Here is a 15786-nt window from a genome sequence, read left to right as displayed (position 1 = left end):
AGTAACTATTTTGGAGATCTCTATAACTCGATAGTTGTCTTCATACTCGCGTCTCGTTGTTGATGGATGGTTCCCTTTTCCTGAATAAATAATTTAATAAGATAATTATTCTTATAAGTAATACTCCATCTCATCCAGAGCAAATGTTATATTACTTTATCAAACTTGTCGAGACGTGTTTTGCAACATAAATATCTTTAGTTATACATTATTAAAAATTATAAAAATTTGATATTCTTATAACATTCATGACGATAAACCAAACAAAATCTCACATGACTATATAGATTCTCTACGACCATGAATAGTGCCAAAATGTCAATGTAACCTTTGATCTGAATGGGAGGGAGTAACATTGTCACCCCAAGTACTGCGTTTATTTGATAGCCTTCTATAATAGCCAACCTGAAAATAAACCAAAATAGTCCATATTATGACTTAAGACTAGTTATGATAAAACAATAAGTCTTGCTTGTGACGGGTCGGATCTTGCGATGGGTATTTTGTGAGTGGAAATGGGTAGAGGGGACAAGGTGGGCACCCACCCCATGTGCTCCTTCTCTCACCCCCTATGGGTTTTTTGTGAGACAATATGATACCCGTCTCTTGTTTGTGACGGATACCCTCCGTCACAAATAAGAATTTGTGATGATAAAATATAAAAGAGGAAGAGATTCTCATAAAAACCGATCATAGTCCATAGACAAAATTCAACAACTTTGAGACAGTTGTAACTATTATACAACTAGGTTGTGACATCGACAAATTCACACTTTCCATTAACTTTCCCTTATTAGACAAAAGAGTCAAACCCTCGACAAATACAACTTCTAATGAGTAATGACCGTTACTTTTCTATCCCTTCCCTCCAAACACACCATGTCCACCAAACCCCAGCCTCCACCAATCCCCGCTGGCCACGTATCACTCCGCATCCTCTGCCACGCGTCCCACGTGGGCCTCTTCATCGGAAAATCCGGTTCCTCCATCAAACCCCTCCAACTCCAGACCGGTTCTAAAATCCGGGTCGAGGACTCCCCTCAACCCGGTTCAGACCACCGTATCATCCTCATCGTGGGCCCCACTTCACCTCCGTTTAAGAGGGTTAAATTACATGGATGCCCTAGTGACGTGGAGGTTTCAGCGGTGCAGGAGTGTGCATTGAGGGTGTTCGAGAAGCTTCTGGAAGTTTCCAAGGGTGGTGGGGATGGTGATACGGTGTCGTTTAGGATGGTTATTGATGGGAGTGAAGCGGGATGTGTTATTGGAAGAGGAGGGAAGACTGTTGAGATGTTGAAGAGAGAAAGTGGTGCTAAGATTAGGGTTTTGTTGGCTGATTATTTGCCTTCGAGTGTTTTTCCTCCTGACCAAATCGTCGAGGTATAGAATTCGCAATCGCTATCTTTTTACCTGGTGCGTATTTGACTTATCACGGTTTACTTGTGGATCACTATAGCTAAAGACGAGTCAAATAGCTTGAAAGTGGTGACATTTTTGGCTCCCACAATCCCACTTGTTGCTTGTACTATTAGGAACGTGATTGTATTTGACCCGTCTTTCAGATATGTGCCGTCTATAATGAGATTTTGTGATTTTTCTAATAGGGGGTGACTTGTGAGTTGTGAGACTAATCAGATTACACTCAGTCGAGCACGATATTTGATGAAATACTCGACCGTCCCAATTATTTGTTTACTTTGGATTAAAATATTTGATTAAAAAAAGTTATAAAAAATGATTTGGACGAAGAGAGTAACTTTTTATGGCAAAATTGAATTTTTACCTTGATTCCTGGTGGAATTTACATTTATATTGCAAATTGTTGATGTGTTGTGTAGTACATTGGCTTATTCGAGCGCTTTTTGATGTAAAGTAGGGAACTTTCACTTGTTTTTGTTGTTGTTTTGATTGTTGCTCAACTGTCAGGTAAGTTCGTGTTAATATACAAAAAAGTTTGGAATTGGTTATAATTATGAGTTACAGAGGACCGACATTGTGATTTGCATGATGGCATTAGGCAATAGGTGCTGTAGTTTAAACGTTTATCGAGCAGGTTTGGTACAATTGTATAAGCTGATTTACTAGTTCAGCTACCATTACACTAAACTAGTTGTGCTTTTTTCTTGTTTTTCTTGTTTTGTTATAAGTGACTTAGTAGCCAGTCTATAAAATCCTCGACACGTTATTCATTCATTTGTAAGTTGCCTATGTGTGTTGAGTATAGGGTAGTGCTGCTTTAGTCTGATACCTTTACCTTGGCATTTGCGGTACCCCTTGAGGCATTTGACTGTTGTTTTTGCTTGTTCTCAACTTAAGACGATCCTTTTAGGTGTGATTGTTTGGGATAAAAAAAACTTTGTCACACTGTTTCTTAGTGTAGTGATTGCGGTCTTGAATCGCGCCATTGTTTTGTGTGAAGACTCTTGGAAGTAAATCTGTAGACCTATGAAGCATTGAGCAGTTTGATTGACTGTTTATTTTCGGCTAATGTAGATCGAGGGGGATTTGTTGGCTGTTAAGAAAGGTCTTCTTGGTGTTTGTGGTTGTCTGCAACAATGTTCACAAGGAGACAAGTCAAGTAACAACGAGAGAAAACATATGGAATCAATTTCACAACCCTCTCCACATAACATTCATGTTGACCCTCCTTTTCCTAGGGCACCACTATATGCTGCTACTACCTCCTCAGGTCCTGCCATTGTGGCAAAACCTTTGTCGTTTGAGGAACAGCAAAAACAGTCCATGACCACTATATCAAATAGTCCTATGGTGATGAGGCCTTTATCATTTGAGGTTGATCGTCCTTCGACCACAGAGTTGAAGCCAGAGCTTCAAGAAGTGGTTTTTAAAATTCTCTGTTCAAATGATCGAATTGGTTGTATCATTGGCAGAGGTGGGTCAATTGTACAAGCTCTTCAAGAAGAGTCTGGGGCTCATATAAGCATCGGACCGCCTTTTACTAACTGTGATGAGCGTGTCGTGACGGTTATTTCAAAGGAGGTATGTTAATTGCTTAGTTAATACTCGTATATATACTCCCTCTGTTCCGGTCATTTGTTGTCCTTTTCCATTTTGGGGTGTCTCAGTCATTTGTTGTCCTTTCTATTTTGAGAATGAACTTGATGAGTAATTTGATCATTCCCATTCAATTTGTTCCACATATCATTTAGTTATTGGTCTATTCCTCTTTTCTTGGTCTTTGTGCCAAAACAAAAGGACAACAATTGACCGGGACGGAGGGAGTAATTGGCATTAGTGCTGCAAAGGTATATCTTTGAATGCACAACTTTAGTGTGTTTTTGCGTCAACTATTGCAGGATATAAATTCAAGATGTTCGCCAGCTCAGCGTGCGGTTGTTCTGATTTTCTCCAGGTCTTCTGAGGCCACTGCAGTGAAATTACATACAGGCTCAAACAAGGGTTCCTCTATGTCAGCGCGACTTCTTGTTCCATCAAATCAAGTTGGTTGTTTGTTGGGTAAAGGAGGTGGTATTGTTTCTGAAATGAGGAAGGCAACTGGGACGTTTATTCATATATACAAAGGTGAGCAGGTGCCTAAGTGTGCTTCGGGAGACGATCAAGTAGTTGAGGTAACATGCCTTCATGGTCTCCTACGTTTTCTGTCTTAATTTCTGTTGTTTTGCCGAACATCTGATGTTAAAATACTGGTGCTTGTTATTTAACATTTCAAAGAGTTGAGAAATAATGATTGAAGGGAGTACAAACTGCATGATCAACCACCGCCAAACAACCGAATACAATCCACCTCACCACTAAATCCCTCCCCCGCCCACAGCGCCCCACCACTAAACACCACACTCCACCTGAAAATCTGAAACCCTCCCAGCGTACCAAGCTGCGTTGAGAACAGAAGGGGCTATATGTCTCCTTTCACTTGTTATTAATTGTGCTGGGATGTTCCTCAGACTTGATTGGAAGCATCTGACATGTGTGTGTTCCCAAGTGCCGGACCTTGTTTATTTTAGAAAAATCATCATATTTTTGGCTTTCTGTGAAGTGTTCAAGTGTCGTACCATGTTTTAGAGTCATATGTCGTCACAAACTCGTGGGAATTATGAATAGTCCATGTAACACAGTTTTGAAAGCGTAAACCAGGGTTGCCGAATTCATAATACGCATAATTCGAATTCGCAATTCGCTCAAAATAGGGAATTCAATACGCAAAGTATTACAAAACAAAGCAATTCGCGAATTCGTAATTACTAATACGCTTATAAGAGTTCATAATTACATTCTAAATTAGGATATTTTCGAAGAACTAATTTTTTGTTTTAGTATTTTATACTGTAATATATTTGCTTTTAAAAATAGATCGTCTCACAGTGTGAGACCGTCGTAAGACCGTCTTATTGTAAAATTTGGGTAGTTGTTTATGACTATTAGTCATTACTCAATATTTCCAAAGGAAATGTCTAGAATTTTAAAGGGTAAAGACTAAAAGACTCCCTAAAATAGGCGAATTCATATTGAATTTTTAGTTTTTAACACATGAATCGAACTAATTCCTTGATTTTAATATATAATTCGCAAATTAGTGCGAATTAATACGTATACGCGCGTATTAATTCGCAATTCGCACCCTAGGTGAGCGAATTAGGTAACCCTGGCGTAAACAGCTCTACTGGAACGGGAAAGGTAATTGAGTATCTAACTAGGACTTAAAACAAGAAGCTGTTTCCAGTAACAGAAGTTTCGTCGACAATCGGCAGCAATCATCATTACTTAAAATAATATAAGAAACACAGTCAACTTGCACTTGTGTTTTTTCCGTTCTTGTATTTTCCGAAATGTTAATTCTATGTTAATCCGATTATGAGGGCTTTAGATGTCGGTGTAAAATCTTCATTTCTCTCTAGCTGATTGCAACTTAGGCAACAATGGTATCATTAATCACTCTCTGTTGTAATATGTCAGATCAGAGGGCAATTTGTCAATATTCAAGATGCTTTATATCAAGTTACTAGTAGACTCCGAAGTAACCTTTTCCCTAGAAATATGACAAGCGTCTCCAGAAGCCAGACAAATACTTCACTAACAGTAGCTGCAAATCATTATGAAAGAGTTAGAGAGTTACCCGTTGGTGTACACCATTCTTTTGCAGCTTCCCAGTCATTTGATGGATTATCGATTATGAGACAGGGTTTGGATTCTTTGAACATTTCTCAGAGAATGGATCATACACCTTTGTCAGGGTCTCGAACATCTGAGGTGTGATTCCTTCTTTGCTGTTTACTCCAATACTCCCTCTATGATCTCGGATATCTCAGTATAATAGTTTGACTTGTTATTTGGGTGATTTCAGGTAGCTCTTGGAGTAAATTCTCGAAGTTGTGTAAATTTTGGCAGGGATTTGGGTGCTGCTAATGGTGGAGTAGAATTTAACAGGTTTGTTGAATCTCTTTATGTGCTGCTCTCTTGTTTTTCCGTTCGTTGCAGGATGGGCGAACCGTCTCTGTCATGAAAAATGTAGAGAGTATTTTAGCATATGCTTCTATGTAATAATGCGCGGAGTATTTATCCAAAGAACATTGGTTTCATAGCTCGTATAGCTAGTCTTGCGTGAGACTCTTAATACATACGAGTACAACCTACTTAAAAATCTAACATGAATTGGGACCGTTGCATGCATACATCGATCCCATATTTTTTTCATTTATCATAATGTTAACCGTGGTTGATGTAGTCCTTTTTTTTTTTTTAAAGTTTTTGTCAAAATTTTGGAATTTTGTGCATTTCATGTGTTGAATCATAATGTCAACCTTGGTTGATGACTTATTTGTGTGTGCAATTTTGTGGATTTTGACTATGTTGTTTTGTTTGTTTCCGGTAAAAGCGGACCGGCTATTGTAAAAAATACAACTGTGGAGATTTTAATCCCTGAAGATGCTATCAGCTCTGTATATGGCGAGAACGAGAGGAATCTAACGCGTATAAGACAGGTACATTGAACACTTTTTAAGGGGTTGCTTGGATTGGGTGAAGTATGGGTCATAAGGTCATTAGGAGAAGTCGTGATATATAGGGGAAGGAGATGAATATTTTCTCGGCAATAATAGTTGATTGTGAATGTGACACGGAGGGAGGTTATCGGTGGTGGACTGGTCGCAATACAAGGTTTTTGGGACTGTGCGAGGGGGAGCCAGTGACAGAAATGAAAGGATATGAGAATTGAAAACGATAGTGATTGCGTCTAATAGGGCCGTATCAGTATGTATGTAACTTCTTTTCGATTCTCTCTTCCAAGTTCTTACCTTTTTATCTTATGACTCAGATATCTGGTGCCAAGGTTACAGTGAATGAACCATCACCTGGGACGAAGAACAGGACCGTCTTAATATCTGGGACTCCCAGTGAGACACAGGCTGCTCAAAGCCTCCTCCACGCGTTCATCCTTACTGGGTCGTCCTGATCATGCTTCTACATTTACTTAGGTACAATTTTTTATTTTTTTTTAAGGTGATTAAGTAATTAATATCATATATAGCAAAATTTTTGTTACTCACTTTGTAAATGAGTTATCTATCTCAAAAGCTAAAGAAAGGTACAAATTTTCGAGCGACGGTATATAATCATGTTTGTTCATCATAAACTTCAATTTCTTTTTTTTTGTACTACAGTAGTTTTTTGTGTTTTTGGCACCACTGGCAAATACGACTTCCGTTACAAGAAGAGTGTAAGAAAGCAGTGACCCCATAAAAAATCCATATTAATGAAGAAACATGTGCGAGGCTTTGAGACGAAAATGAGTTAGACCGTGAATTCGACATAAATGATTAATATAGCGCAATCATTTTTATAAAAGAGGTAAAATCCATGATTGTAAGCCCGAGAAAAAAAAAACGAGTGAACAGTTTGAAAATCTGTTTGGTGGTTCTTAGAATGATCTGATCATTTTCTAACAAAAATACGTATAAAACAATCTTATCTTATATATACACGGAGTATACAAAATCGGTTTATACATGTAAATGAAATCTTGGCTTGGCTTGACTCGACCTCAACCTCAACCTCGATCTCAACCAGTTCAACCCTTCTGAAAATTTAAAAAAGAACTCTAATTTTCGTGTTAGGCCGTTAGGGTCCGACTGACCTCCCCTCCCCAAGAGATCAAACCAAACGTGTGATCGGGTCTAACCCAACCTGACCCTCTAAAGTCTAAACCCCACCAGGCACCTACACTACAAAGTACAAACCATACCTCAAAATTGCTCTATTTGTTAGGTAATGTCATAATGTGGAGTAATAATTAAAAAATGCAAAGATGCCAAAAAGGTATTGTCAAATTGACTAGCACTTTTCACTTTTGCGCCTTACACAACCACAAACAATGGAGTCAAATGTTTGGTCAATACTTCAATATACCCCCAATTAATGGGGATTAAAACAAAAAAATATTGGGATATTCTCTCGTGTACCCCAGAACTTTTTCGTTTTCTATGGTGTACCCCTCGTTTTTCGCAAAAAAACTTTGACCGACAATAATTCTCTATTACGAGTTTAGAAAACGGTAATTTTTTTCCCAAACCAATTATCTCGTCAAGGCCTTCAATTTGAAAAAAAATAAACCGCGTTTTGAACTCTTAGCCGGTAGGTATGGTTGGTCAAACATTTTTTAACGAATAAACTTTGACCGACCATAATTCTCGACTACGAGTTGAGACGTCGGTGAATTTGTTTTCAAACGGAAGACCTCTTAAAGACGGTCAATTTGGAAAAAAAGTTTTATCGTATTCTGAACATGTAGCCAAGAGTTATTAACGGTCAAAGTTTTTTTTGCATGAAAAAAGGGGTATATCATAGAAAATGATATCACACCACGAATCCAATATCACACCACGTGTATATACTCTTTTATTTCGTTCAATTATTATCCTTTGATTTTGACAAAAAGACAAAAAAAAAAAGGATAGGGTCGACTATTAAATGACAAGTGGAACAAATTCACTGTGAATGGTCAAATTGTTCATAACTTCGCTCTTAAAATATAAAGGAAAACAATTGACTAAGAGCAAGTCCAATGGTATAGCTTAGGGCTTGCTTGCAATTTTTAGAAATTGTAAGCAAGTTGCTACACCATTGGAGTGTCATCTAAGCTTGCTTAGTAAATGGCCCTACAACAAAAAAAACAACCAATAGCAATTTAGTTGGCCATAATTCCATTATTCAAGCTAGTATAAATGTTAAGCTAAACCATTGTAATTGTTTGGTAGCTCAAAATAATTGTAACTTAAAGTATGATATGGCAATGGTAAGCTAGTTGCAACTAGCTTACCATTGGACTTGCTCTAAGACACCAAAAATAAAATAAGACAACAAATAACGAGGACAAATGGAGTATTTGAAACACTTGTATATTATTTTTCTTATTCATTTTTGTAAGTACACAAATATATGTACTAGACCCGTCTAAGCTTATGACGGATAATACCGGCTCAGGCCCTCAAGGGAGATTTATTGAAAAAATTTAACGAAAAATTCACTTGGTACCCTCGAACTTTGCCATTTTGCACATGGTATCCAACTTTTTAAGTTTGTGTATATTATACCCTCCATGTTTGATTTTCATGCACAACATATCTTTTTTGTCGCTATAAAAAAACCCAATTGCGCATAACTCCTAGATCGGAATTCAGAATCGGCTAACTTCTTAAATTTCTGAATGACCATTTTCGTTTTATCAATCTATAGATCTCGAAGAGTTAATCAGTTTGAAAAAAAAAAAAAAATTAGTCAATTCCAATTTTTGGTTTATAATTTATGCTCACTTGAAAATTTTAAAAACGATAAAAAGAGCACATTGTACTTAAAATCAAATTTTCAAGGATATCATGTACACACGTAAATTTTCCGAAAATTTATAATAAAAAAAGAAGAAAATCTTAGCGTGTCCTTTCAAAACCTGGAAAACTGGTCTCTTTTTCTCCTTCTCTCCTGCAAACAAAATCTTCTTCTCTAGTTAAATAAACAAAACAATTCCAAATTATCCTTTTTTCTTTTATTTTTATTCTATTATTTTAATCAATAATTCAATTTATCCATTTCTGCCACCATCAATCCTCTCTCTACAAATTTCTAGGGTTACACTTCTAGAGAGAGAAAAACCGCACGCGTGCGTGAACGTAATTGATGATTGCGAAGCCATGAACGTAGCAGCTAACGGCCGCCGTCACCTTACCGACGACGATCGTTTCATTCGCCGACGTCACGTGATTCACCACCAAACGGATGACGTTCGTTTCGACGATGATGACGTCACTGATGACGATTACGATGATGTCAGTGGCGGCGATGGTGATGAGGTGGCACCGCGTGTGAGATTTGCGGTTCCACCGCCGATGCGGCGGTCCGAGCCGTCGACGAGTCGTAGAGCGAGTGAACTCACTATCGCGTTTGAAGGCGAGGTTTATGTGTTTCCTGCTGTTTCTCCTGATAAGGTATATATTCTATACAGATATTTTTCACGAAGTATTCGAATATTTTGTTTGCAATAAGTGTGAAGCGTAAGTAAATACTGTATTTTGTGACTTAATTTTGCACTAATGTACATTTTTTTATCCGTTATTGAGTTAGGAAAGCTAACTTTGAAGGTTTGTTATCAATTGAATTAAGTTTGAGGTTTCTGCTGTCCTGGAAGAATTGTTTGTTTTCGAGTCGAATTAAGTTTGAGGTTTCCGCTGTTAATCCGGGAAGAATTGTTTGTTATTGTTCGATGAATTGAAGCGTAGAGTCACAAAGGTGTAATTAAGCTAGGAAATGGTTATGTTAGCTGGAAGCAGTAAAAGCATAATTTCTACTGTATTTTGTGGCTTGATTTTTGTAGGAATGTAAAATGTTAAATGCGCTACGACTAACCAATGTTAGGCCTCTGTTTTGTGATGTGGTCTAGTTTTTTGCGACCGTGATTATCTATTCATTTTGTAGTTTGTAGTATTGTTGGCTGAAAAAACGGTATCTTGCACCGGCTTAGATTATCCGTTAAATTTTATATAAAATTTGGGCAAATCCAGCTAACTTTGGTGAAAGTAAACTGTTAAGTGTTCAACTGAGTTTTTTTCCAAAATAAGCGATTTTCACTAATTATTTAACGAAATGGGCCGAATCTCAAATTAATTACCCAAAATGGGTCCACGTCATACCCGAAGCTAAGTTCGTATCTAGGTCGCCATCTCGGTCCGCGACCAAGCCCAAAGTGTAACCAAACCTAACTTTTGCGGTTAATAGCATTTAGGGCAAATCACCAACGCGGCTGGCGACCTCGCCAAGCAGCATGGCGACTTGAATTCAGTATATGACTCAATTTTTGCCAAATTAATGAAAGTTGTCAGATTCAAATCGCCAGGGTGGTGGCGATTTGGTCTGATGGTCGTCATCTCCCTTGGCGACTTCCTTCTTTGTATATGACTTGAATGGCGACTTGAATTCAGTATATGACTTCGACACAAGTCGCCACCTCCCCTGGCGACTTGACCCCTCACACTAGCTTCGTCAATACCAAGCCTACGTGGACCCATTTTCGACAATTAATTTGAGACTCGACCCATTTTGATAATTAATTGGGGAAAATCGCCTATTTTGGAAAAAAAATCTGTTAAACTACTCATTTTCGAACATTTTGAAAATATAGACAATAACAGCTACAAGAACAAACACTTTTTCGTAAAATAATATGGAGTTAGATGGCGTGAACTGTTCATGTCATAAGCAATCATTGTTGGAAGAGATGGACGAAAAAGGAAACAAAATGGTTGTAGAAGAAAGTAATCAAGAATAGTGGTGAACTTAATTTCATATACTTTAAACAAGTTTATAAACTATAAAAAGTTACTTGATGAAAGAAACCCGAAGCATAGTGTTTTGAGTTAAAAGTTAAAATGACGTTTTTAGACGCTGAGTTTGTTACTTGCGATTTCTTTAAATTTTCAGCAGCAGGCAAAGGTAGTGCACTTTACTTTCTTTCCACTATTGTTTCTTGTAAACCAAATTAGTTCTACACCTTTGAAGCACCATTTGTTTCATTTCCTATGAAAACTTCAAAAGACTACTGATATGTAGTATGATAATGTTGTTTGGCAGGTGCATGCTGTTTTGACACTCTTAGGAGGGCGTGATGCATCAACGAGCGTACCTCCGTCAGATTTCCTGCTCCAGCGGCATAATATGGACAATATGGTATAGTTTAACAGGAACAAATATAATAGTTGGGCCTCATAATAGGAATATATATAATAGTTGGGCCTCAACCATTATATTTGTTCCTATTATAGTTAAAGCGTCGCATGCTCGTGATAAAGATATGCTATTTACGTTTCCTTTTACATTACCTGATTAAAGATATCTACAATGGCTACAGGTACCGGATGATCCTACTAATGATGAGAAAGTATCTCAAAGAATAGCATCTTTGGTTAGATTTCGGGAAAAGAGGAAAGAGAGATGTTTTGATAAAAAAATCCGTTACACATGCCGCAAAGAAGTTGCTCAGAAGTAATTTTCTTTTTAACTGTACAAAACTCAGAGATAGTAATCCAAATTTTTGATTTTAAGTTAATGAGGTAATTCATGTGTTGGATATTACTATTGAGAAATAAAAAAAATTTGCTTGCATGTGCGTGTGCTTCCGTGATCGTATTTGAGAAAAAGGCTATAGGGGAGCTCATAATTCTTGCCGCTAAGATTTTTATTTGAGAAAAATCTATAGGAGAGCTCATAGTACTTGCCGCTAGCTTTTTTCTCTATTCAACATTTTTTCTGGTATAACTTGTATCTTTTGATGTTGAACTCTGTTCTTTTCTTTCTCATTAGGATGCATCGCAGAAATGGGCAATTTGTAGCAGAAAGGGATCGCTACCAAATCGCTGCTGTAAATTGGGACCCCAAGACTGGGATCCCGCCTCCAGAAAGTGTGTAAGTTTGTGACCTGATCTCGCATTCATTTACAGTTGTGTCAAATATGTAGAAGTTTTCATCAAAAAAATTATTGTTGAAAGGTGACCCTGTTCCATGGCTAATTGTTTTATTTGGTAATGGTAAATCTGATCTGAGATTTTTTTTTTGTTTTCAAATAGACCACGTAATTGTCAGCATTGTGGTACAAGTGAGAAGTCTACACCAGCAATGCGCCGCGGCCCAGCTGGCCCAAGAACGTTGTGCAATGCTTGTGGACTTATGTGGGCTAACAAGGTTTGTTCTGTTACTAAAATTTGTGATATGTCTGTCCATTATTCCATTTCTTATTTTTTGATGTCGTTAGTTGAGAGCAGTAAACAAATTACATATGTGCTTCTTTTTCAGGGAACTTTAAGGGATCTCACGAAGCCCTTAAGGATTATACCCTCTCAGGGTGCCCCGGTATGCACATCAAGAGCTCCTACATTTTTGTTATGTAATCCTTGTTGCGAGTGATGTGTGCAGTTGGTTATCTCAGATTGCATGCTTTTCGGGATCTGGCACTCTGGCTCCTAGATATGAAACATTGTAGTGTACTAATGTTCATCTACCCAAATAAATCAATTGATTTATGAGTTTGACTCATTTTTAGGCTTGTAGCTGCCCAATTACTTCTTCGGGCCATCTATTGGGTCTTGACTTTGACTCTTTTAGGAGCCTTTTCTATTCCATCTTCAGTATTCAAGATAAAAATCTTTTATCAATATGATGATATCTTATTACAGGGTACTCCTGGTGATATAAAGCCTTTTAGAATGATGGAGAAAGGCCATTACAGCAGTCAAGATATGCGGGTAAAAATCTACTTCCTCCATCCCATAATAATCTTCCTAGTTTGAATTACAGTTTTTTGAGACGACACTTTGACTCGATTTTTCTCCATTTGTATTCGCTTTTTTCCATTTAAAAATTCAAATATATTTTCGAAAGATTTTTGTATGATGAATGTAAATATTTTATTATAATGTGTTAGTTTTTAATATTTAAACACTTATTTGTAGTCAAAGTTATTGAAGTTTGATCCTCAAAGTCAAACTAGGAAGATAATAATGGGATGGAGGGAGTACTACATCTATTTATTTATTGTTTGGAAGGCTGTAAAGATCTTGTAAATGTAGTTATGTACTTAGTATGACCTTAAAAGTAGGTTTAGCTTATAGATGAAAGATACGGCATCTCATCCTGAATATCAGCTAGCTTACTTCTGTCAACATGAGGAATGCGGCACCTCATTGTTGAAACTTTTACTTGCCTGTACGAAACCTTTTTTTTGTGTTATTTGTTGAAATCAACTTGGGCAATGCGAAGGGTTTCCTTCACATTTGCTGACTGTTGGGTCAGTGGGTGCTTTTATTTCTTAATAGCTGCGGAGTAATTTAACTTGATGGAACACACTCATATTTTACTTTCGTGCTCCAACAGAGGAGCCCAGAAGACGCAAAACCAGTAGCTTCTGACTCAGGAAAGACCTTGACAAGGGAGACTGATCAGGTACGACCTTTTATTCAATCTTAGGACTTGAATCTTATAGTTTGTCCTCTGTGAAAATTGTTGCAACAATGTCCAAAGATGGAGGCATATGTGAACGAATTATGATTCTGGGATAAGTCAGCAATCTATATTTGATGCGTCGATCCAATATTCCAATGGTTAATCTCATTAATGGAGAATGTTGCCCCTAGACTACACTGAGTGACGAGTCTAATAGTTTGATCTGACACTCTTTTACTCGTTCCAAGGATCAACACTAAATGAATGCACTATCTGCATGTCATAAAATTGTTATGATGTTTCAATTGTTAGTCAAAGCTCACATGATTCTTAACTATCAGTATGTTGAACTCTAACTTAAAGAGCTACTTTCACACGGTTGCACAGTTGAAAGTTGAAACGTGTAGATCACTCATTGCTCGTTGGACAATAATGATGTCCTTCGATTGTTTAACCTGGATACATCCCTTGTTAGTAATTGTTACATATTTTATTGTTTAGCTAGTTCGCTAAAATGGTGTTAAGTCAGGAAGCGGATTCTTATTAGTCTTTTTGAAATAAATTAAGAATGTTGAATATTTGAGGAGAACAAATATAGGTTCTGAAGACATCTGATACTATTTACCACCTGTAGGATTTACTGGAGGATGATGAAGATGCTACTAATGATTCTGTAGTCTCGTTCCGACATGGGCCTGACAATGTCACTTAATAGGTACCTTCGTCATGACACTACATTACTTCCTGAAGTGTTTATGTACTGATAAAAATCGTGTCTTGTTTGCTGTAGCTTTTGTTGTTTCCTTGGGTCTTAGCCCTTAGGGCTTTATAAATTACTTACCATAAATTCATAAAGTAGATCAAGTACAAAATACTTGGTAGGCAAATAGTAGCGAAATGTGTTAATTAGGTTTCATGTTTTGATATGATCTGTTCTGCTGTGGATGCTGCTTGGTTTTGTGGTTTCAGTTTTGGGGACCTATTTAGATGATTTACTCAACTGCTAGTCTGTTAGTCGGTCACAAGTTTTAGTAATTTCAAAAACTCAGAACTTCTTGATGAATTGTCTACTTTTATGTTGGTTTAAGATGAGAAGTAACGAGGCATGTGAGGAGAGGTCATGATAAACTCGTAAGAGTTTTTTTTTTTTTTTTTTTTTTTTCCACTCTCATCAGAACTACTTGATGAACTGTCTACTTTTTTTTTTTTTTTTTCAAAAACTCGGAACTTCTTGATATTTTTTGGAAGAGCAGTTCTGTTGTCTCATTCTGGAAGAGTAGCTATTAAATCTAAAGGCGTGTTTTTCATTTGTCTTTGCTATAGAAAGAGACTAAACTGAGATCTTCTTGTGAACATGACTGCTACATTTACGACCATCTTACTCCTTGCTGACTAGTATCTGCGTTATCTTCCGCACAGTTCCTCGGATTATGTAGTCATTTGATCTACCAATTAAAACACTTTGACTACCCTTAATTTTTTTTAGTTTCTCAATTGTACAGGTATGCGGCAGGCTCTAGGATACATTATGAATGGCTATAAGACTGAATTCGACACGCCTTTGGGCTTTGATGAGCCAGTGGGTGCTTTTTGTCGACTGGATTGTTATTCAAGGAAAGGTATAAAGTGTAGTCTACGACACACCAAAGCACTGGTGTGCTGAAAATGCAGCAGCCAGTGCATGTAAATTGTTAGCAGGTTGGTTAGCTATGCAACTTAAACGGTAAAAAAGCAGTTTTACCAGGGATCATTTTTCTTCCCAAGTTTCAGGAGTAAACTAGGGTTTCGATTTGTATATCTTGTTTAATGAAGTTTTAACGCTATTTTCAAGAATCACAAATCCGCTCATGTAATTGTGGTTTAACCTTTGAAGCTTCAAACTTGAATTCTGGAAGGAAATGTCATGTAATACACCAAATGAACGATTTTTTTTTCTGCTATTCTTCTTGGTTGAAAATTGAAATACACTTCTTGGGAAGTGGATTTTTAAGAAGTGGTGATATCATAATGCTTGATTTATAACGATAAAAAAGTCTACCTCGCCTTATTATAAAAATCACCAATTAGAGATCTGCTCTTTGACAATAAAGTTGTACTTTTTTGACTGAAAACATCTAAACTAACAAGAAGGTCTCAATTGTGACGGTCACAAGCTTGTGACGTCTCACAACCCTTCTGTCACTTGCATCTTGTGAGAGGTCACAAGCTTGTGACGAAAGCGCCCGTCACAAATTAGAATTTGTGTGAACTAAATAAAGTTGAACTTAACAACATGATGTAATTTGATTGAACTTCTATAAATTTATTTTAACTTAATGTAATTAATTT

The 15786-nt window shown here is 37.2% G+C and overlaps 2 protein-coding genes across 2 annotated transcripts; both read left to right on the top strand.

Moving 5' to 3' along the window:
* Positions 1 to 812: 812 nt before the first annotated feature.
* Positions 813 to 6616, top strand: LOC141648205 (KH domain-containing protein HEN4-like). The gene is made up of 7 exons (XM_074456709.1): positions 813 to 1380; positions 2494 to 3000; positions 3318 to 3590; positions 4936 to 5229; positions 5324 to 5406; positions 5855 to 5960; positions 6293 to 6616. The coding sequence occupies exons 1-7, from the start codon at positions 841 to 843 to the stop codon at positions 6428 to 6430; spliced, it is 1941 nt and encodes a 646-aa protein (XP_074312810.1). The 5' UTR covers positions 813 to 840; the 3' UTR covers positions 6431 to 6616.
* A 2299-nt stretch (positions 6617 to 8915) lies between these two features.
* LOC141648204 (GATA transcription factor 28-like) lies at positions 8916 to 15398 on the top strand. The gene is made up of 10 exons (XM_074456708.1): positions 8916 to 9455; positions 11095 to 11190; positions 11372 to 11505; positions 11824 to 11925; positions 12087 to 12201; positions 12313 to 12369; positions 12693 to 12761; positions 13390 to 13458; positions 14093 to 14173; positions 14961 to 15398. Exons 1-9 carry the CDS (start codon positions 9162 to 9164, stop codon positions 14168 to 14170), a joined length of 1014 nt encoding a protein of 337 aa, XP_074312809.1. The 5' UTR covers positions 8916 to 9161; the 3' UTR covers positions 14171 to 14173; positions 14961 to 15398.
* The last annotated feature ends 388 nt before the right edge of the window (positions 15399 to 15786 follow it).

Source organism: Silene latifolia, chromosome 3 (genome assembly GCF_048544455.1).
Source record: "Silene latifolia isolate original U9 population chromosome 3, ASM4854445v1, whole genome shotgun sequence".
In the NCBI taxonomy this organism is placed as follows: Eukaryota; Viridiplantae; Streptophyta; class Magnoliopsida; order Caryophyllales; family Caryophyllaceae; genus Silene; species Silene latifolia.
Note: the sequence above shows the minus strand (reverse complement) of the source record. Positions and strands in the feature narration are given on the sequence as shown.

Bases quoted from the DNA above. Each gene is read 5' to 3' on its own strand.
- LOC141648205 (XM_074456709.1), top strand. From the start codon at position 841: ATGACCGTTACTTTTCTATCCCTTCCCTCCAAACACACCATGTCCACC. The intron at 1,381-2,493 runs GTATAGAATTCG...CGGCTAATGTAG, and splicing joins CTCCTGACCAAATCGTCGAG to ATCGAGGGGGATTTGTTGGC. The intron at 3,591-4,935 runs GTAACATGCCTT...GTAATATGTCAG, and splicing joins GAGACGATCAAGTAGTTGAG to ATCAGAGGGCAATTTGTCAA.
- LOC141648204 (XM_074456708.1), top strand. From the start codon at position 9,162: ATGAACGTAGCAGCTAACGGCCGCCGTCACCTTACCGACGACGATCGT. The intron at 9,456-11,094 runs GTATATATTCTA...GTTGTTTGGCAG, and splicing joins CTGCTGTTTCTCCTGATAAG to GTGCATGCTGTTTTGACACT. The intron at 12,370-12,692 runs GTATGCACATCA...ATCTTATTACAG, and splicing joins TACCCTCTCAGGGTGCCCCG to GGTACTCCTGGTGATATAAA.